Genomic DNA, 24,195 nt, shown 5'->3' on the forward strand with positions numbered 1-24,195 from the left:
ATTGCTGCTCTGTTTGTAGCTTCTGTGCTGTTTGGCTTGTAAGCGCTGCATCGTTGCTAGGTTACCTGTTTGTGGCGGAGTAATTCATGGAGAGCTTTGGTTACAGTGCATTACCGGCTGATAACGGTACTTATAGAACACCTCTCAGCCAATCACATTGCAGGGTTGGAACTAACTGTGGTATAATGCTGTTTAAATGTGCAAATTTACTTTGTGGGACATATTCTGGCTGTAATGTGTGCAGCATGTGGTTTTGCATTGTCTTGTTTAGAAATGCATGGACATCTCTGAAAAAGACAGGATTTGTCTTGATAACTTGAGATATTAATTTTATTTCATGCTGTTTAAATATATAAGAAAATACTGTTTAATGTTCTTGTTATCATCTGCTTTCCCTAACAATTCTAACCTTCAAAGGAAGTAAAAAAATATATTGGCTCGATTTGATATAAAACAACCCAATGCACCATTACTGCCCAGATAATGAGCTTTTTTCATTTTATATTCTTTTACAGGTGCCTATAAGTTTCTGTATGAGCTCACCAAATAAATCTCAGGTTTCCCACAACATTTTTTATTTCTTTGTTTTTTTTTGCGGAGTCACTCTGAGTCATGGAAAACACAATAAAACAGAAACAATGTATTTTTTCCTCAGTTTTTACTCGTAATGCATGTTTACAAATGGCATCATTACTTTTATGTACACGTAACAATAAAAAACAGAACTATACATTTATAAATGAATCTCAAAAATTGTAAAAAAAAAAAAAATCATCAGAAAAAATAAAAAAGGACAAAAAGGAACAACAGAACATTAAAAATAAACAAATTATTATAAGATTACTGATATAGTTAATCCTATACAGTTTGCGATACAAACAAAGTAGCGCCATTTACATTTAAGAGCATCGACTGCATTAAAAGTGTTGGCAAAAATACAAACAAAAAAAGTCAACAAAAATTAAAAACACTGCATTCAAGCATTATTATGGCATTTTAAGGTCCATGTGTTTTTCTTCTCTCCCTCACTTTATTCTTTCACTTCTAATGACGCTGTGTTTGTAGAAGAGTGAATTAAAAAGCGTATAAAGAGTTTAATGGCTGAGCTGTTTAGGACAGAATTGATTGTAAACAGAACCAGATCCACTTAAAACGTCCATTTATTAGTGAGCATTAACTTTCCAACAAACACAAAAACACACACACTCATACATACACACTGGTGCACACACACTCACACACACAGCCAGGCAGATACAGATATATACAGCCATGTGAGAAAGTTAGAACACCCTGTGAAAAGCTTATAGACATACAGACATCTGAGCTTCATTTAGAGCGTTTTCACACCAGCGCTTTTTGGTTAGTTTCTCAGGGGGACGTCTGTGAAAAATATTTCTCACTTTTTCTATATAGTGATAAAACTCCTGCATCTGGACTGCAATTGAAAAAACAGGAGGACCAGTGAGGTTTTTTTTTACTTTTTTCGGTCACATGACATTGCGACGTTCAGTAGCTCCTCCATTTCCATTCGCTGTTGTGTTTTTACATGGATCTCTGTGGAATCTCTTTGCGCAAAGTGTAATTACAGTGCGCTGCAGTGGACAAATACCCATAAAAGAGATTTAAAAAATTAACCCAGGACCCCCTGAGAAACTAATCCTGTCCAGATAGGGTTTAGTTTGATTTGATTGAGCAGGTGTAAAAACAGTAATTAGCCATATAACACTAATTACTACAGCTTTGAACAAACACTATCACTCCATGCTGTTTACACACTAGGAGCGCAGTATGCGCTGCGTTCACTGCTTGCAGCCGCTTGACTCTGTTTACTACGTGCACATCTGCGCTGCACATCCCACTGAAAACTCAAAATTTTCGGCGGAGCTTTACACTGTACAGATATATACATGCTGGAATATATATTTACTGTCTTGCTCCCATACCAAACACTTGCTCTGGCCAATCAGAGGTGACAAGTGAGCTTGTGTGGTTTATTGGTGCATATTTTGGTGTGTTTCGGTTTATGTCTGTGTGAAACCAAACCAAACCAAACAGAGGGAGATGGATGGTGGGGTGTAAGATAGCAATGAGCAACGCAATGCCCCTTGCGCAGGGTGTAAAGTATTAATGACCATGTGGATTTAATGTGGAAGTAACCCTAGAACTGTGAGGATATGTATGTATTTCTGTTTTATAAAGAAAGTAAAAGTAAAATTTACTCCAAAAAATTTTATTTTTAATGCATGTCTATATAAGTCGTTGATGTTCATGGACTGTTCTAATTTTACATACAATAATTCACATGGCTGTATATACTGTAAAAATGACACCTATTTATATATACAGAGGTTGGACAATTTAACTGAATTAACACCTGGTTTTAGACCACAATAATTTATTGTGGTTATGGACAGTTGAGGTGCACAATGAAGTCTGCCGTGATTTGGGTTCAGCCGTGGTTTTATGTTTTTTTGAATACAATCCGGGTTAGCACCCGAACACCCCTTTCAGACAGCTTCCTCTTACAGCATCCACAGTTAATCCTGTTGGATGTGGTTGGTTCTTCTTGGTCGTATGCTGACATTACCCTGGATACCGTGGCTCTTGATGCATCACAAAGACTTGCTGTCTTGGTCACAGATGCGCCAGCAAGACGTGCACCAACAATTTGTCCTCTTTTGAACTCTGCTATGTCTCCCATAATTTTGTGTGCATTGCAATATTTTGAGTAAAACTGTGCTCTTACCCTGCTAATTGAACCTTCACACTCTGCTCTTACTGGTGCAATGCGCAATTAATGAAGATTGGTCACCAGGCTGCTCCAATTTAGCCATGAAACCTCCCACACTAAAATGACAGGTGTTTCAGTTTCATTGTCCAACCGCTATATATATAGAAATTAATATACTTCTTATTTTTTTTACGTAACACATTGCACCTTATAATAAATAGTGTGGTTTTTGAGGATAATATACAGAAGACAAAAGATAGTCAGTCAGACACTATAAATGAAATATAAATAAAAAAGAACAAAAATATGTATAAATAAACATCCAGAAGACAGAGCTATATGAAATCTTCCACTTTTCTTTCTTTCCCTGGAAAATAAATAGGCGTATGTCTTATTTACAGTCTGAATACTGACTCTGCACTCTGTCGAGAGTCCGGCGCAGAACCGTGAGCATAATCCGTGCAGTCCTAATCTTCATCCTCCTCTTCTTCTTCTTCTTCATCCTCCTCTTCTTCCTCCTCATCCTCCTCTTCCTCCGTCAGCTCCGTGATGGCTACACGGAGGAACACAGCAGCTGTTGCATCAGTACCAAACACAACAGCACACACACTCACACACACTCACACGCACACTCACCGCATGGCTTTTAATCAACAAGAAAAAGTCTTTCTCATCTTTTTTTTTTTTTTTACAAAAAAAGAACCATGAATGGTTAGCGGTCCGACAAAGCATCTGAAATGATAATGCTTTTTTCTGATTGGCACAAGAAAGCAGGTGGGTAGCCTCGTGTGGCGGGACTGAGGGGGGGCAGGGGTTCAGACGGGTCAGTGGTCTACGCCTGGAAGCAAAAAGAAAAGTACTTTTTATTTAAGGAAAAAATAAAGAAGAGAGCACTTCAGTTTCTGAATCAGTTTCTCTGATTTTGCTATTTAAAGGTTTATGTAGGTTAAGTAAAATTAACTTGGTTGTTTTATTCTATAAACTACAGACAACATTTGTCCCAAATTCCAAATAAAAATAGTATAATTTAGAGTATTTATTGTATAGTATTGCAGAAAATGATAAATGGCTGAAATAACAAAAAAGATGCAAAGAAAAGCAAAAAAGTAATTTTTTTTATAAAGTTTTAAGCGTTCAGAAATCAATATTTGATAATATTTGATGGCTTGTGATCATCCATCTTCCTCTTGATTATATTACAGAGGTTTTCAATTTGGTAAAATCAAAGAAACTCATCGTTTTTTTAAGTGCTCTCTTATTTTTTGCAGTGCTGTATATTATATTTTTTCTTATATAAGAATGTTGATCTTAATCCATCTTAATTTGACTTAAAATACATGCACAAAAAGTCACAAGTCAAGTTGTGCAGATTCTTTAGTCCAAATTGAAGACAAAAAGCAATGATTTTCGCTTGATTTATGTCTTACTTCACGCATTTTTTAAGAAATCTTACTAAAAAAAGTGTTTCTAATTTATTATTTCAATTTCTAATCATTAACCCCATAAACTCCAAGCGTATTCCTTATTTATTTGTCTTATTATTATATTACATAATTAGTATGAACAATTCAGCAAGTGTTATGTGGTACATACAGCATACACTGACATGCCAAAAGTCATGGGACTGCAATATGTATGTAATTGATCGTGTGTTAAAGATCAAGCTTTGGAACAATAACACCAGTATACATGGTGAGGTGATATCTAGATATCTATATGAGAGAGACTAATGAATAATGGTGGATAATGGTGGTTGTGAAATAATCAGATTAATGGGACATATCTGTTGTGCATGCATTTATCTTTTTGCTAATGATGGTGACCGGCGGTGTCTGGCTAGAGTCGCCTGTGGTGAATACACCCACATCAATGCAGGAGACCCCACACAGGATGTGGCAAAAGTCATGGGACAAGATACTAGTTCCTAGTCCATGATGAAGACTATTGTATGTCAGTGTATGTACTGTAAGTTTCATAGCTCTAAAAAAATAGAAAGGGGATTTTGTTTAAAGGGAATTTAAGGTGTTAAAAACAGTGAAATTAAAACAGGTTAAGGCCTGGGTTTAATTCTAGTGCACACAGAAACTTAAAACAACGAGCAGAGTTCAGTTATAAAAGCTAACAGATACTTTACAGCACATAAATCCAGCAGAGCATCGTTAGTAACAGTCCCGTTTCACATTATCACATCATATACAGCTCTGGAAAAAAACAAAAAAATAAGAGAGCACTTAATAAGAATGAGTTTCTTTGATTTTACCAAATTGAAAACCTCTGGAATATAATCAAGAGGAAGATGGATGATCACAAGCCATCAAACCAAACTGAACTGCTTAAATTTTTTGCAGCAGGAGTAAAGCAGCATAAAGTTATCCAAAAGCAGTGTGTAAGACTGGTGGAGGAGAACATGATGCCAAGATGCATGAAGAAAATCTTAAACTCTTAAAACTTAAAAATGAATATGAACTTGTTTTCTTTGCATTTTTTTAGGTCTAAAAGCTCTGCATCTTTTTTGTTATTTCAGTCATTTCTCTCATTTCTCATTTTCTGCAAATAAATGCTCTAAATGACAATATTTTTATTTGGAATTTGGGAGAAATGTCTGTAGTTTATAGAATGAAACAACAATGTTCATTTTACTCAAACATAAACCTATAAATAGCAAAATCAGAGAAACTGATTCAGAAACTGGAGTACTCTTTTCATATTTTTCCAGAGCTGTATTCAGCAGCAAAAGACTCCATACACACACTAAACAAGTCTATGAAAGGAGGATATTTTAATACATCATGTTTGGCACTGATGGAAAGGAACCATCAGGAAGATCAATCATCACTCCATCACTCCACTCCATTTGCTATAAACAGGATTTTCACTGCAGCGTGTCTCCTCCAGTGACCTCACTACAGGTCAGTCACTTTCACACCCACGTATGACATCAGTGATGACACTAGTGAGACACGACAAGATGTGGACAACTGTGAAATGTCCTTTTAAGTGTTTCCAAGATCAGACAGCAGAGGAAACAGGGTGGACTGGATTACATTCGTGCATAAATCCAATTCCCATCACAGCCTTTCATCATGTTCTAACATCACGTCATACTTTATTACTGAAGAAGCCAAAAGAAACGATCCAAATGACCTCAAAAATACTTCAAAATTTCAACGTTACCTTACAGCTGTTCTCCTGTACACTCACATGCCAAATGTCTGTAAACTGGGCATTAAATGTTATCTCAGGTAATGGCCCACTCCTCTTTAAGCTGTGAGGTGCTATCTTGTGAGTGAGGTTTAAAACTGGCCAACGTGCTCATGGCAAGGAAAATGATAATAACGTTTAGCAATGTTTTAAAAATGTTACAGGAAAGTTATAAGAACGTTCCCAGAATAAACCACAAAAGCAGCTTTCTGTTTTTTGCCAATTAATATTCATCAGTCATCGAGTGTTACTAGCTTTAAAAGGCAGCTAAAATCCTTCCTGTTTAGCTTCGCTTTCTACAAGCTTCTGTTCTGCTTATAATTTTTTTTATTTGATTAATTTTGTTGTTTGTATAATTTTTTAATCTATTTTATTCTAGATTGTTTTTGAATATGAATGTCTTATTTAATACTATTTTATTAAATTGTCACTTTTTAATTGTTTTATTAGTTTTGTTTTACTTTTACATTTTGCTGTTTTATTTAATTTTATTATGAAGCACTTTGAGCTGCATTTTTATGTATGAAAGGTGCTATATAAATAAAGTGTATTATTATTATTGTTATTATTAACAATGTTTTGGAGTTTAGCCTTTCACCTTACAAAAATATTATAAGAATAATATTTCAAGAATATTATAAGGATGTTTAGCAGTGTTTTAGTAATGTTACAAGAATGTTATAAGAAAGTTTAACAACATTTTAAAAATATTCCAGGAAGGTCAGCCAGTAATCTTACAAAAATAATGTTCCAAGAATGTTATAAGAATGTTTAGCAATGTTTAGAAAATGTTCCAGGAAAGTTAGCCTGTAATATTAAAAATTATAATGTTCCAAGAATGCTATAAAAACGTTTAGCAATGTTTAGAAAATGTTCCAGGAAATTAGCCTGTAACCTTACAAAAATAAAGTTCCAAGAATGTTATAAGAACATTTAGCAATGTTTAGAAAATGTTCTAGGAAAGTTAGCCTGTAACATTGCAAAAATAATGTTCCAAGAAAGTTATAAGAATGTTTAACAATGTTTTAATTATGTTCCACAAAGGTTAGCCTGTAACTTTAAAAAAATAATGTTTCAAGAGTGTTATAAGAATGTTTAGCAATGTTTTCAAAATGTTACAGGAAGGTTAGCCTGTAACCTTACAAAAGTAATGTTTCAAGAACATTTTAAGAACAATTAGCAATGTTTTGAAAATGTTCCACGTCAGACATAAAGTTACAGGAACGTTCTAAAAATGTGTGACATAATAATGGTTTGAATTACAACGTTATCAGAACGTTTCTTACATATTGTTCCCAGCTAGACGAATATTTACATTAAAAGTTAAAACATTCCCTAAACTAAAACTGAAAACATTGACAGTGATGTTGTAGCGACATCACCAGAACCTTTAAAAAACATTAAATAAAAACGTTCTAAGAACATTAACAGTAATATTTAGAGACTGTTCTAATAACCAAATATTTTTATCTGGTGAGTTCCTGCCCCTCAGTTTGTTTTGTTTGGGAGGGGCACTGGGTGATGTATGGGTTTAGGCACGGGGCAGGAGGGAGAGCTGATTGGCTGAACTGCAGCAGCAGCAGTGTGACTCTTGACTGCGAAGAGACGATATCACGCAGATGATTGGACGTCAGCAGGGGGTCATGGTTATTGATTGTCTGATCTACACAGAAAGCATCATCCACGCCTATAGTACAGTTGAACCTTTAAAGGTGCTGCAGAGGCAGAAATAAAAATAAATAAAAAAAATAAAAAGTGTTAGGAAATGTTTATATACATTTTAATCAGGACTGGTGCGTTTTATTACTGCAAAAGAACACAGCTTTTTTTCAGCTATTAATGAGAAAAATATGGTTTAGGGTTTTATTGGCTCTTATTAAGAGTGTATTTAATGAAACTGATCACCTGAACTGACTTCAGTATCAGATTGTAATTTCCTAATTTGCTCTGTTCTCAGGGATTCCCGATAGTGCAGATGTTTGTTCCAAAGTAACCAGAGAAGAACAACAAATCTGGAACATCTTGGCATCTCGGAGGAACAGACTGAGAACCGCTGCTCTAAACAATCCTGATCAATCCAAAACCGACATCTGATTTAAATACGTCTTAATTAAATATAATCTGTTTATCACATGACCCTCGCCGTGAGTCCACGCCAGGGCTACGGGCATGAGCACCATCAGCACCAGGGAAGGTATGGCCCCTGTGTGATCTCCACATGACATGTTTACACCAGTAAACGGCACTGTTTGAAGAGAACAACAATGTGACCTTTTGTTTCTGGATTATAATAATTCATAACGGGTCTTTGTTTTGAAGTAAAATTGGCTCAAAGCAGATATACAGTATTACGCAGGTCTATAAGTGGCAGAAATCAAATGTTATTGGATTGAATTAGGTTGGTATTTGCTTATTGTCCTCAGAAGTGGAAAAAGGTTAAGCCTGACTGTCCCAAAATACATGAAATATGAGATCTGATATGATATATGTAACAGAGTTGGAATGAACAGATTATGCTCTATTATTATAAATAAACGGTTAAAAAAGTGTAAAAAGTTTATTTTTGTAAAAGTATATATTTTTGTAAAAAATAAAATAAAAGTAATTTTGGGAGCTTTTTTATTTTTTGCTTTAAGTCCCTACAGGCTGTCTTTTTGCTGTTGCCGTACCTCCATCAGACGAGTAAGAGAGACATAGCAAGCCAGACTGGATGTAGAGTAGAGCTTAGATAATTATATTTTATAAGAACTAGCAAACTTCAATAAACTCCCATAATTCACATAATGCTGACTTGCCATGAGCACGCAGACCAATCTTTAACCTCACTAACAAGATAACACCCCTTATCTCACAACTTATACAGATGTTATGTTGGTATTCCCAAGTTGTCCCTGACTTTTGGCATTTCACATATGGCTTCTTTAATTTTGTTTGCATTACTTTTCATGTAATTACCATGGATTTTTGACTATAAAGGATCTGAACTGAAGTCAGCACAAAGCCACATAACATACAGCTCTGTAAAAAATAATAAAATAAGAAAGCACATCAGGATCCTCTACTTACAGTTGCAGGATCCGGAGTGTTTGACCTCCAGGACGCGTCCGAGCGAGCAGGCCGCCCGCCGCATGGTGCACTCGCTGGGGTAGGTGGTGTTGTCGCTGGCGCAGACGCTGTCTCCGGGACGGCTCTCTGGACAGTCCTCTTCACAGGCGGAGCAGCGTCCTCGTCCCGTCCGAGCGTCCCACAGACACGTCTTCCCCTCGGGACAGCGGATATCATTACAAGACTGTGCATCTGAGGGAAATAATATGATGTGGGGGGTTAAAAAGTGCCTCATATCTACACAGCAAAAACTGAAGAGTTAAAATTTCAGAGTTAAAAAGCTGAGAGTTGATTTTCACTATTTGACACTTTACTGTACATTTTTACGTGTTCATTTGCACTCCTGGGCAATATGGACACTTTATGGTACGTCCTATATATTCACACTCCTGGACACTACACTATTCACACTTAACTTAAAAACAACACTCTTGTACAGGTTTATGTTTAGTATTTGTCGTATCTGCTGATACCTGCTATGTACTAAACATCATTTATTTTGTATTACTGTGCTACCTCATATCTACGACACACTTTGTATAGTTTTTGTATTTATATATTTACGTATATATATATTTTTCAAATCTCAGTTTTGGAATCTTACAGTTGAGAGAAACTGACAGGTTAAATCTCTGAGACAACTTTTTGTATCCTTCCCCTGCACAACTATGTTGAACAATCTTTGTTTTTAGATCATTTGAGAGTTGTTTTGATGAGCCCAGGATGCCCCTCTTCAGAGGAGATTCAAATAGGAGAACAACTTGCAATTGGCCACCTTAAATACCTTTTCTCATGATTGGATAGACCTGGCTATGAAGTTCAAAGCTCAATGAGGTTACCAAACCAATTTTGTGCTTCAGTAAGTCAGTAAAAAGTAGTTAGGAGTATTCAAATCAATAAAATGATAAGGGTGCCCATACTTTTGCACCGGTCAATTTTTGGTTTAATGCATATTGCACATTTTCTGTTAGTACAATAAACCTCATTTCAATCCTGAAATATTACTGTGTTCATCAGTTATTAGATATATCAAACTGAAATGGCTGTTTCAAACACCCAAATATTTAGAACTAAAAATGATTAAGATTAACAGGGGTGCCCAAACTTTTTCATATGACTGTATCTATCTGTCTGTCTGTCTGTCTGTCTATAAGGCCAACTCCCACAAAAGAGTTACTTTAACTCTGTCATAGAGTGTATTAATGGTCACGCATATACACTTAAAATGAGTTGATATTAACTCTTTTAGAGAGTTTATTCTAAAAAAACGAATTTGCTGGGTAGCAGTGGGGGTCTAGGTGTATTGTTAGTATGTATTACTGGTCACATTTGTTATTTGCTTAAATTCAGGTAGACACTCTGAGATTTAACCTGATTTTAAGCCCAATCTGGTCGGATGCAACAGAATTTCATGATTGAGTGAAAGCGATGTGCGATTAGCTGCGAATGAGCAGTCGGACGTGAGGAGGGATTTCTGATGTGCCGGACATTTTGGTCGCTTGTCTCACAGTGTGAGCAGAGTCTTACGAGCTGATTTCTGACCTGTTTTCCCAAAAATCACTGCAAATAAACCCATTAAAAAAAACTTTCTTTTGGACTGACGATGGACTTTCTCCTATGGGTATCTAGCTTCTGGATATATGGAGAAACTTTTCGAGGAGATAGTCCTCACACTTTTCATATCATCCATCTAAATCAGTGTTGTGCGTGAACGAGTTCAAAAGAACGCGTTCATTGAACATGCTTATTTTTTCGAGAACGTTGAACTGAACGCAACACGTTTTTTAATAAAGAACTTGAACGTGAATTACTTCACATTAAGTGTCATGAACGGCAGACATCCCTGTTAATGAACGTTGGCTGGAGATTGCGGAGCGCGAGGGCGAGAGAGAGAGAGAGAGAGAGAGACCAACAAGGAGAGTGCGGAGCGCGAGAAAGAGAGAGACAAAGAGAGAAGAGAGAGAGACCAACGACGAGAGCGCTGAGGGCGAGGGCAGGAGAGAGAGAGAGAGAGAGAGAGACCAATGACGACCAACGAGCACGGAGCGCGAGGGCGAGAGAGAGAGAGAGAGAGAGAGACCAACGACGTGAGCGCGAGAGAGAGAAAGACCAAGAACGGAGTACGGAGCGCAAGGGAGAGAGAGAGAGAGAGAGAGAGAGACCAACGATGAGAGCACGGAGCGCAAGGGCGAGAGAGAGAGAGAGAGAGAGAGAGAGAGACCAACAAGGAGAGTGCGGAGCGCGAGGGCGAGAGAGAGAGAGAGAGACCAACAAGGAGAGTGCGGAGCGCGAGGGCGAGAAAGAGAGAGACAAAGAGAGAGAGAGAGACCAACAAGGAGAGTGCGGAGCGCGAGGGCGAGAGAGAGAGAGAGAGAGAGAGACCAACAAGGAGAGTGCGGAGCGCGAGGGCGAGAAAGAGAGAGACAAAGAAAGAGAGAGAGAGACCAACGACAAGAGCGCGGAGCGCGAGGGCGAGAGAGAGAGAGAGAGAGAGAGAGACCAACGACGCGAGCACGGAGCGCGAGGGCGAGAGAGAGAGAGAGAGAGAGACCAACGACGCGAGCACGGAGCGCGAGGGCGAGAGAGAGAGAGAGAGAGAGAGAGACCAACGACGCGAGCACGGAGCGCGAGGGCGAGAGAGAGAGAGAGAGAGAGACCAACAAGGAGAGTGCGGAGAGCGAGGGCGAGAAAGAGAGAGACAAAGAGAGAGAGAGAGACCAATGACGAGAGCGCGGAGCGCGAGGGCGAGAGAGAGAGAGAGACCAACGACGTGAGCGCGAGGGCGAGAGAGAGAGAGAGAGAGAGAGAGAGAGAGGGCAACAGGAGGGCACAAGTTAGCAAAGCTATTCACTTATTCTACATTTTGCAGGGCAACATGTTCTGCTGAACCGAGTACTCGTACGCAGAAAGAGCTCTGCCTATGTGTCTCAAAAAAGCACCTAAATTCTTTAATATTTCAATAATTTGGTTTATTTTACACGTTTAAGTTACTACATGATTCCTTATGTGTTTCACTAATCATTTACAGTAGAGAAAAAATAAGAAAAACATTTGATGTTCATGTACTGTACATGTTTACTATCAGATAAAGGCATCTGCTCAGAATTCCTGCATCAGTGTTACAGGTAAATGCTTTAATACAGATTCTGAATTCTGAACAAAAATCTAGCAAGTCATAGTCAGGCTCAGTATTCAGATAATGGAATGGTGTGTTTGTGCACCACTGCAAACTAATGAGGACCACATGTTTAGAGTGTATTATATAAGCTAAGCGTGTTGGCTTGGTTTGAACCTGATCAGGGATCAGTTAGGCAGGTTTTAGGTGTGTATAAACTGAGTGGGGTGATGAGTAAGGAATTAAACATACAGTAAACTCATCACACAGCAAAAAAGGTCCTTCCTTCCATCAGACTGTACAACACACCATGCTCTCAGTAAACACTTCTTAACTATCTTAGTACTTCATGAAAAACATACATTCTAATATCCATCTCACTACGTGTACCGTGATCTCCTTATCACCATTTGTGCAATATGTTTAACATGCAATATTTTTCTCACCTTTTTATCTACTATTTATTTGATATTTATTTACTGTTACTCTTTGTGCAATAATACTGGTCACACCCTACTATAATTGTCACACCTTAGCCTGTGTCTGTCTCTGTTTTCCTGTCTTGTGTCCTTAGCCATGTGCTTTTTTTTGAGCACATGGCATTTGTTTTGGTTATCCTTCGCCCCAGCCCCGCCCTAGCCATTAGTGTTGTAACCTTATTTTTGCCTGTGTATAAATTCCACATGTGCTCCTTTGTTATCTGTCGCGCTTTTTGTTTGACCTTATGCTGTTACTCTGTTTAGATTGTGTTTATATGTTTTGTTTAGCCTCAGACCTGCTGTGTTTTTTGTCTTCAGTTTTCAAGGTTTGCTTTATGTAGTTTATTTCTTTATTTGTTATTTTGGCTTGTTTGTTTCAGTATTTTAGTGTATCTTCTGGTTCATAGTGTTTTGTTCTAGTTAACTTTTTGTTATATCATTCCGTAGAGTTTTGTTCTTTGTTAGTTTCTTAATGTCTAATAAAAGTGACTTGCGTTTGCATCCGGCCTCCTCCTCAATGTTACAATAATCATCTCCTCTGACCTTATCTTAGCGGAACTAGATGTATATATTTTTTCCTTTACTATGTATAATTTATGTATCTTTATATATTTCCTGTATTTTTTTGTATACATAGTTTTAATATTATTATTTGTTTATATTTTTTCCTGACCTGTTTCTCTGTCCTTTCCTCTGTGCTGCTGTAACATTGCACATTTCCCTATTGTGGGATTAATAAAGGATTATCTTATCTTATCTTACCTTACCTTACCTTAAAATAAAATTGGTGGAATTTACTGTAGTTTTACCCAGAAGGAAGTGTTGCCTTGCTGTGCTATATGTGATATGTACAGTACAGGTCAAAATTAATAGCCCCCTATGAACTTTTAACTATTTCCCTAAAATACTGGAAATTCTTTGCAATATACACAGCATTGTATATTGTAAATTATTAATCCAGGATACAGCCCCATTTTGCACATTGAATTCTGCTGTGATTTGGGTTCAGCCGTGGTTTTATGTTTTTTGGATACAATCCGGGTTTGCACCCAAACATCCCTTTCAGACAGCTTCCTCTTACAGTGTCCACAGTTAATCTTGTTTGATGTGGTTGGTTCTTTTTGGTGGTATGCTGACATTACCCTGGATACCGTGGCTCTTGATACATCACAAAGACTTGCTGTCTTGGTCACAGATGCACCAGCAAGACGTGCACCAACAATTTGTCCTCTTTTGAACTCTGGTTGGTCACCTATAATGTTGTGTGCATTTCAATATTTTGAGCAGAACTGTGCTCTTACCCTGCTAATTGAACCTTCACACTCTGCTCTTACTGGTGCTCTTAATGTGCAATTATTGAATATTGGCCATCAGGCTGCTCCAATTTAGCCATGAAACCTCCCACACTAAAATGACAGGTGTTTCAGTTTCATTGTCCAACCCCTGTATATATATATGTATATATATATAAATAATAAAAACAGGCCATATTCTCACCTATGCACTTCCCCTCATATGCGACCCCGATGGACCTCCCCAGAATACAGGTGGCTCTTCTGAGGTGGCAGGCGCTGGCGTACACCACGCCGTCGTTCCCGCACAGGTACTGCTCAGGTGAGGTCAGTTCAGGGCACAGGCGGTTGCAGGTCACACAGTACGCGTTGTTGATCTGATCCACTACGCAGGTGGAGCTGCCCGGGCAGCGGACGTCCTCGCAGGTTTCTGAGGAGAATCAAAAATGGGAAAAGTGATGATAAATAAAGCTTTTCACTGTAGCTCATCCTTATCTGTCTCTCCTCCTCTCATCTCTTGTCTATGGACTAAGATACCCAGAAGGCACCACACATTAATGTCACTCCCCCTCATGATTACATGTCATTGCACACACAGCACCTCCAAGAAGCCAATCACCGGAATATTGAATTCACCTGTCCACACCCATATAAATACACCTTCACTACACGTTATCGTCCTTGTTTAGTTTTTTTTACCCTGATTCCTGCCTGCCCTTTGATTTATCCTTGCCTGTGTATAACCCTCGGACTGTTTCTCGTTTATGGTATGTTTTCTCCTTCTTGCTGCTGTGCACTGGTGATTGACCCTGCTCATTCTAACTACTCTTTTGTATTGATACTTAAAATATCTTATTGTGTATCTGTGCATCCTGTACTATCATGACATTATCACATGGGTTTTTCTTCTTTTAACAAAACAGATGAGGAATCAAGAAAATACGATTTAAACTCAAATACCAATATCTTCTAAAGAACTTGCTTAAACTGGTTCTCAAACTGTTGTTGTCAACAGTAAGAAACAGCCATAATGGTTCATAAGAGTCAAATTGGATCAGTGTTTGTGTAACCATCCAAAAATTAATATAATTTGATCAATATTTAGTGTATTAATTAATATAACATAATGTATTTGTGATAATTTACTCCTTTTAAAAATGCAATCAAATTTGTTTTAAATTTTTAAATCACTTTCTGGTTTACATTTGTATTTTTTGAACCCTTCACTTTGGTAATGGTTTGTTAATGGTCCTATGTGATGCCCCTATCACTAGTATTGTAAGCCTGTTCTGAGCATCGGCTAAAAGTGCTTTGAAATGCGACAAAAGTTCTTTAAACTGAACTACTAAAATAAAGTAACTTTTCAATGATATTCAGATTTTTTTGTATTATTAAATTAAACATTTTAGTATATAAGAGCTCCTGTAGATGTAGAAGTGAAGAAAAAATTACATCAGAAAATTTAGAAACTAAACTACAAGACAACGATTTATCTTTTTTCTTTAATGAAAATCCTGTTTAAGACACTTTTATAGAATCCAGCCTCTTTTTAGCTGCTTTAATGAACACTTATAAAATGAACATTCAGATCTTACTTCACTTATTTAACATTATTTTAATATATCCCACTTAATCCTAACTAATTTGTGGTTCAGACTGGGTTTGCATTTAAAAATGTGTTTCATGAAAACAGATAAAAGTTTGGAATAAAAAATTGGAGTCAATTCTTTGAACTCGGCTCTCTTATGGAGAATATCTAAGCAAAGTACTTCAGTCTAGGACCAGGCTTAGTCTATAACAGAAAATTCGACTGAAAATGGAAACAAAACAATTAACTTAAACTTATTTTAACTTAATTGAGTTAAATTAAATCCAAAAACTCATAAATGACACTAAACTTATGATGAAATATGGTTGTATACTCACTCCTGCACTTGCCCTGGTACTGGGCCACCAGGTTGGGGTATCTCTTGCACTTGGCTCTGAGCAGAGCACATTCGTTCCGGTACGTTTTCCCGTCGGAACCGCAGACCGGGCCTTTAAAGGTGGAGCTGGAGCAGTCTGGAGCGCAAACACACCTCGGCCTGTTCCTCTTATTCATCTTACACCGCTTCCCCGGACCACAGTCCACGTTATCACACGTCTCTAACGTAAACAAAAACAAGTCGGTACCAAAAGGCATTGTAGAAGAGCTAGATAACTAGATTCAAAACACGGCAGAGAACAGAGCATACTGAACGGTATTTTTACAAGACAGACCAGGTGAAAACAATCGGGCGGGGAACGGGGAACGTTGTGGTGTCATGTGTTCACGGGAGTCCTGGCTGTGTATTTCAGAGTTCAGAGCAGACAGACTGATAGCATCAGGACTGACAAATATAACCGGCTGTTTTCCACCATTCATGGTTTGTTTCCATACCCAGTTTTTATATATTATACAATTATAAATGTATTCTATTTAGCCTAGTTATAGGTACAATCTGGGTCTGGAAACCACCCGAAATTTCAGAAACAAAAACAAGTCGATAACAAAAGGCAAAAACAAAGGAAACGCGTTGTAGAAGAGCTAGATTAGATTCAATACTCGGCAGAGAACAGAGCAAACTGAGGGGTATTTATACTAGACAGACCAGGTGGAAACAATCAGTAACTGGGGAAGTGGGAACGCGTAGCGTCACGTGATCAGCAGAGTCAGGGAAGTCCGGTGTGAGTGCATGCTGGGAATTGGAGTCATTGTTGGTTTCCAGACCCAGTTTTTACAAGTATAAATGTATCCTATTTAGCATAGATTTAGGCATAATCTGGGTCTGGAAACCAGCCAGAAGGTCGGAAACAAAAATTAATCTGTAACAAAAGACAATAAACAAAGGAAACGTGTTCCAGAAGAGCTAGATAACTAGATTCAATGATTCAATGAAGATTGATTGATTGATTGATTGATTATCAGCAGAGTCAGGGAAGTCCGGTGTGAGTACATGCTGGGAATTGTAGTCTTTGTTGTGTTCAAAGGAGTTTAGAGCAGGCAGAGTGACAAATATTACTGCTCTTTCCTCATTCATAGCTGGTCTCCAGATTCAGATTATGCCTAAATCTAAGATAAATATGATACATTTATAATCGTAAAAGCTGTTTTCACACCTGAATGTCTGGACCAGAGTCTGAACTGCGCTGTGTGTGTGTGTTTATATTGTATACTGCACATTTAATTCAGTTAGTTTTGTTTTCACACAGCAGTTTATTGAATAAGAGCCGAAGGAAAGAAAGAAATGATGGTGTTTTAGTGTCGTACCTTTACAGGGTATACAGTTTGGAGCTCCTCCGTTCAGAAGAAGCCAGCGGAACAGAGTATTGCTGCCCACGTCCTCCTCGGTCCACGCCGTCCCCAGCCTCTCGCTCCGGCAGCACTCCTCGCGACTCATCCCCGACATGTAGAGCACCTGGCACCTCCCGTTCTTCCCCTGCTCCAACCAGCAGTTCCCACCTGATAAAAAACAGACCTGTCAGAATTAAATACAACAACCCAATAGTCCTTCAGAACATTCTCAGCATCCATCATACTTATATGGTGATGAGCATAGTGCACGGAGCAACCGACTTTCTGCAGAGTCTGTCACCACAAACCTCCTTAAAATGGGTTTCCATGTAGGGTCTCCGAGTGGTCCAGCGGTCGAAAGCCCTGCCACTATGATCGGGAGATAGCTGGTTGCCATCAGCCAGAGAGCTGGTCTTGCTCTCTCTGGATGAGTACAGTAGATGGCGCTCTCTCTTTCCCCTCATCACTCCTAGGGTGATGTATATCAGCACAAGGCTGCGTCTGTGAGCTGATGTATCAGAACAGAGTTGCTGCGCTTTCCTCCCAGCGTTAGCGCTGTGATGCTACTCATGTGCTAGTCTTCACCCTACTGGTGTTGTAGCATCTCTAGTGATGGGGGATAAACAGCTGAGTAGCAGCTGAATGGATGGGAATGTTGGCCTATTTTTAATTTGGGAGAAATGGGACAAAATTAGAAATAAAATTACAAAAAAATATATTAATAAATGGGTTTCCATGGCTGAGCAGCTTCATCCAAACCTCACATCACTAAACACAGCAATGCAAGTGTGTGGATACTTTTGGCAGTATACTATGTTTTGCAATATAAAAAAAATACAGGAATGAACACCATATTTTTCCAGAAATCAATGATCCAACATGTCTTGATAATAATAATGCAATATGTGCAATAATGATTGGTGTAGCATAAATGAAACTGGGATAATGCCATCAGTAATCTGGTATATATAGTTATAAATCATGACCAATGTGTGATTTTTGTGTGTATCAACCTGCAAAAAGCTTTAAAAACTAAATTTGACATTGAATAAAACATTGCATGTCCTGTGGTGTGAATATTGTGCCTATGTACATGGCAATGACAATGCTAAAATGATATTTCATGCAACCGTAATCTGTGGTCAGTGTACATTTATTTATTTATTAGGGGCAGTTTTCCAGACAGTAGTTAAGCATAGAATTTTGAATGAAGATTTTCCATTAAAAGTAAAATATATAGTCTAGAACTAGAGTTAATCCCTGTCTTTTTCAGCCTAATCTTATTTTGATGCATCTGTACCCTAACACTTCTAAGAGTGGGTACTGTCTAAAAAGCATCAATACTAATACCAATATATTATATTGACTCCAGTACCAATTTGTAAACAAATATTGTTTTTCTGATATCATCAAACAAACCAAATATGAGTGTGGATTAAGCTTTTCAAGTATGCAAAAGAGAAATTCGGCAATTCGGGATTTACACAGAAATTACATGTACAGTATCATCACTTTCCAATAGTAACAAGTATATTTGTTAATTTTTAGTACTTACTAAAGTAGTTAATGATAAATAGACCAATAGAAATTCTCCTAAATCACCTGAAATAAACTTTGACTTTCATTAAAAATTAAAAATCTCTCTTTTATATCTCTTTTTCATTTTCATTGGAAAGTGATAAGATATTCCATACAGGCACATAAATACAACCGAAATATAATTCTGGACTATTTTTTATCTAATGTACCACAATTCTACACACTATACTGCAACAAATTCAGTTTACCAGGCTTTATTATGCGCTCTTAAAGCTGGTCATTGTTGGTTAGGACTAAAGATATACCTGATAAACTCAGAAAAGCATACTGTGACATTCAGTTCCAGTCAAAAGTTTGATCACGCCTTAAATCCAGTTTTTTTTTTTTTTTTTTTAAACGTTCAGGCTTTCAGTTAACAGCTGTGCTGAACTCATCAAGAGTTAAATACTTGAATTTCTTGTCTCTTAATTAGGGTTGCAACGGTATTAGATTTTCACGGTATGATAACCGTCTCAGAAAATACCGCGGTATCACGGTTATCACGGTATCACAGTTTGTTACATATATTATTAAACTGACCCTTAAAGAAATTACAACAAAAGTTTTTTGTTCAATTAACTATTTATTGTAGAAACCTGGAACAATTATAATTTTAATGTCTCCTTAAAAAAAGCTGTGCACCATCAGGTGAAGGAAACCAGGTTTTTCCACTACTCTTAAGGGCATTAAGAGTGTATATATATAAAAATATATATATATATATAGTGAATAGAGAATATTTGAGTAATGTTCTAATCCAGGATATGAGAAGCAAGAACTACTTAACTAAATAAAGAAAATAAATACTTTGAAGGTCAGTCAATCTGAAAAGAAGAAAGTATCCTCAGGTGCAGTCACTGCAAAGACCATTAAAAATGTTATGATGATGGAACTGGCACTCATCAGGACCGCCCCAGGAAAGGAAGAGCTAGAGTTTTCTTCTGTTGTACAGGATGAGTGTATCAGAGTTGCCAGCCTCAGATAAGAGCACCTAAATGCTTCTAAATTGATTCTGTCCATGTTCTGTGCATCACAAAAATCAGAAGGTCCTACACTGCAGGTCCTACGATGTGACTATTGCGCTTGTGCACATTGCAATGATGATGCACAAGTAAAAATTGTAAAGCATGCTGGGACTTCTTCTACAAACATTAGTGAAAGAACGGGTCTCAGGCTCTGAGGAGCTCAGTGAACTTCACCACTGTGGTACTACAGTGTGATAGAATGCAGCACCTGTGCAACAACAAGTCCAATTGTGAAATTTCTCTACTCACTACTAAATATTCCACAGCCAACTGTCAGTGATATTATAACACAGTGGAAGAGACTGGAAATGACAGCAAATCTCTGCTCTATAAACACAATGTGCACGTGTACAGTATGATAGTTACATCGCAGAATGTAATAGAATTGTTTTACTCTAACTTTTAGTACACAGGTTTAAAGAATTAGTGACTTCTAGAGTATTCCGGTGAAAATTACTATAAAATATTTATCAATATTGCAAAATACAGACAGTGACAAAGCAATACAATACTGCAATAAAATATTCTCCAATACTGTGCTGCCATTAAATAAATAAGAATTAAATATATTAATAATGTTTTTTGCCCCCCCCAGATAATTATGTTTGCACTGCATTGTAAATTTTTGTTCACTAATTCTACAGCATAAAGTCCTGCATGCATAATCTGCAATGCATAAATCCAAATCCAATAGGAGTGAAGTGTTATGTAATGTAACACTTTAAAAACAAAGGTTTTATAAACAATAAACCATGGTGTATCAAATGTGTTATATACAATAAAGTTCCTGTGTGATTGATAAAATCCAATAAAAGCAAAATGTTAATTAATAATATTTGATTTCCATTTTCATTCTGACAAATAATTGGTCTGAATAAAAAACATTACATTTTAAACAAATAAATTAAAACATAAATTAAAAATATGTCTTGGTATAATTGGCTGTACAGTACCGGTGCTGTAGAGCCACAAGGAAAGGAGGCACTGTTGAGTAAATTATGCACGTGCCTGAAATAGAAGTAAACTAATTCTGCTTTTAATAGAAAAAAGCCAACAAATAACAATCTGCATTTTATAATCCACACAGTGTATGGCCAAACAGCACAGACGGCTAAAAAAAAGCAGCATGTTCACACCTAAAACACACTAATAAACATCAACTAATCAGCTAATTCCAAATATACGTCCTCCTTCTCATGTGCGCAACAGTTTCACCAACATTCCACGCTAATTTAAGCACAGAAACAATGAGGACAATTTAGATACAGCAGCTCTATAAGACCTAAAATACAAAACCAACAAGCAACAGCTAAACAGCTTCTTATTCCTAAAGAAAGAAATGTGTTGGAGACTATATTAAATGCAAACATATCTACAACAGCACAGATATGCACAGATATTAGCCAATGCCTAATAACACCAGAAAGCAACAGCAATCAGCTTTTTCCTAGAAAGAAATATTGGAGACTTCTTTTTCACGTGCATAACTGTGTTTCTTTAACATTCCTAACTTTCCTTTGCTTTATTTTACACATTCTTTTGTGCACATTTATACAGATAAACGGATAGCTAGATAAATTCTTGCAGAATTTCCCTCTGGGATCAATAAAGTATCTTTCTATCTATTTAAATAAAACAACACATTCACACTTAAAACAGTACAACTAAAATATAGCAATGACAAGCAACAGCTAAACTGCTTCATATTCCTTACAAAGGAAATGTGTTGGTGGAATAACCCTGGTTTTTAATCACAGTTTTTTGCATCTTGCCATCATGTTCTCCTCCACCAGTCTTACACACTGCTTTTGGATAACGTTATGGCTTTACTCCTGGTGCAAAAATTCAAGCAGTTCAGCTTGGTGGTTTGATGGCTTGTAATCATCCATCTTCCTCTTGATTATATTCCAGAGGTTTTTAATTAGTCAAATTAAAGAAACTCATCATTTTTAAGTGTTAATTTTGTTCACTCATAAAATACTGTTTAATATATAGAGAGCAATTACATAACTTGCATCCAGAAACCCTACCCTACTCTGTTTTGCAATACAAAAAAAATCTATATTTGGTGCAATAACCCTGGTTTTTCATGCATCTTGGCTTCATGTTCTCCTCCACCAGTCTTACACACTGATTTTGGATAGCTGTATGCTGCTTTACTCCTGGTGCAAAAAATCAAGCAGTTCAGTTTGGTTTGATGGCTTGTGATTGTCCAAGTGGTCATTTTGTTCCTTTATAAAATACCATCCAAAATATATAGATATATAGAAAGCAATTACATTACTTACATTCATCAAACATACCAGACCACTTAGTTTTGCAATACAAGCACAATACAAGAAATCTATATGTTTTGTGGAATAACCTTGGTTTTTAATCACAGTTTTCATGCATCTTTGCATGTTCTCCTCCACCAGTCTTACACACTGCTTTTGGATAACTTTATGCTTTTACTCCTGGGGCATAAATTCAAGCAGTTCAGTTTGGTTTGATGGCTTGTGGTCATCCATCTTTATCTTGATTATATTCCAGAGGTTTTCAATTTGGTAAAATCAAAGAAACCCATAATTTGTAAGCGGTCATTTTGTTCATTTATAAAATACCGTGCAAAATATAGAGAGCAGCATTATCGCTGTATTTTTACGCACGGATAAAATCATGCAGAGTTTGCTACAACAGCAGGTTTATACGTGAAATAGAGCATCAGCACGAGAAAGCAATAGAAAACGCACAACTTTTACCCAAAACTTCTTGCGTTTTTTACGCACGGATACAACCATGCACACGTAGCTACAGCAGCACTTACACAACTAAGTCCAACACCAACAAGCAACAGTCAGTCAAACAGCTTCGTCCTGAAAAGAAATGTTGGAAACTTTACTTTACTTCTTTCGCGCGTAACCGTCTCTCCAACATTCCTCATCCAACATTTTTACGCACGAGCGTTATACACGCGCGCAATGGCCAAAGCTAACCCAAGCACGCGCACCAAGAGCACCACCACCAACACACAACCCAGTTCGCTTCTTACCCTGAACTCGGTGCTCCTCCACGAAGTGCGCGAGCCACATGAGCAGCGCGAGCGCGCCCTGGCGAAGCTGGAGCATTCTTGGCTCGGAGAGAAAGAGAGAGAGAGAGGAAGAGGAGGAGGGCTGGCTGGATGAAGAGTGAGGTGGAGGAGCGCGAGGTGGAGCAGTAGGACGGGCTGCGTGGCGGGTTTGGCGCTCTGTGTCTGTCATAGAGAGCCAGTCTGGCGTTTTAAATCGCTGTATGAGAGTCTCGAACGCAGAGCCTTTTGGTAGGCGGGGCTAAAAAGTTCAGGGGGGCGGGGACTTTGAGGAACAGCTCGCTCCTACTGCTCCAGAGAGAGAAACGCAGACAGAAACTCGAGGATTTGGAACTTTCTCTCCTATTGGAGGAAAAGAGTGTGGATAATAAAGCTGTGCGTAATTACGCATGGAGTTTAGTTCGGATTATTGAGTTTATTATAAGAGTTTGTGACATCAAATGAAGCTTAAAGGAGATCTCCAGTGTAAAATGGACTTTTGTTGTAGTAAAACACGTTAAAAAAGTTCTTACCTTTGATGAATAGCACACCTCTGTTCTCCCACAGCATTCAGAGATCCAGAAATTTTAATAGTTTGTCCAAACACCCTTCAGACTGTGTGACACAGGGCAAAATTTACCCTGAAAAATCACTTTTTACACCGTTATCCAGCTAAAAGTAGCTCCACACATATAAAATGACAGACATATACAGCACATATATAGACTCCACATACCCTGCCTCCTGGCACCAGCTGCTATGCTATGCAAAGTCTATGTATATATATGTCTATGTTATTATCAGTGCAGTGATGGCAGCGCTGGGAGCTGAGGCTAGTAGCATTATGGGATGTAAACAGTGGTGTTTAATAAGCTTCTTGTGCACTTTTTAAGTTATTAATGGCTCGTTTTAAATGTTAGGGCTCTCCAGATTCTAGCAAGGAGGTGTGCAGCTACTTTGAGCTGGATAACGGTGTAAAAAGTGATTTATCAGGGTAAATTATGCCCCGTGTCACCCAGTCTGAAGAGTGTTTGTTGGACAAACTGTTAAAATTTCTGCATCTCTGAACGCTGTGGGAGAACGGAGATGTGCTATTCATCAAGGATACAATATTAAAATAAAAAAAATCACCACTCCCCTTTTTAAAACAAAATATGAGTTTAAAAAATAATTAACAATGTACTTATACAATATTAAAATTAATTATTTCAATTTCTTTTTTAAAACACCACCCGCACCCCCCTTTTAAAACAATATATATATTTTTATTCTTAACAATGTACTTTTTTTTTACTTTTTTTTTTAAT

General features: G+C 37.5%; 1 protein-coding gene across 1 annotated transcript; it reads right to left on the reverse strand.

The window, feature by feature from the left end:
• Positions 1-641: 641 nt before the first annotated feature.
• fstb (follistatin b) lies at positions 642-23,096 on the reverse strand. Its single transcript, XM_022685308.2, has 6 exons — positions 22,874-23,096; positions 17,216-17,407; positions 15,853-16,071; positions 14,132-14,356; positions 9,002-9,232; positions 642-3,572 (listed from the first exon to the last, which is right to left on the reverse strand). The coding sequence occupies exons 1-6, from the start codon at positions 23,079-23,081 to the stop codon at positions 3,559-3,561; spliced, it is 1,089 nt and encodes a 362-aa protein (XP_022541029.1). The 5' UTR covers positions 23,082-23,096; the 3' UTR covers positions 642-3,558.
• Positions 23,097-24,195: the final 1,099 nt, after the last annotated feature.

Source organism: Astyanax mexicanus, chromosome 20, assembly GCF_023375975.1.
Source record: "Astyanax mexicanus isolate ESR-SI-001 chromosome 20, AstMex3_surface, whole genome shotgun sequence".
Taxonomy (NCBI): Eukaryota; Metazoa; Chordata; class Actinopteri; order Characiformes; family Acestrorhamphidae; genus Astyanax; species Astyanax mexicanus.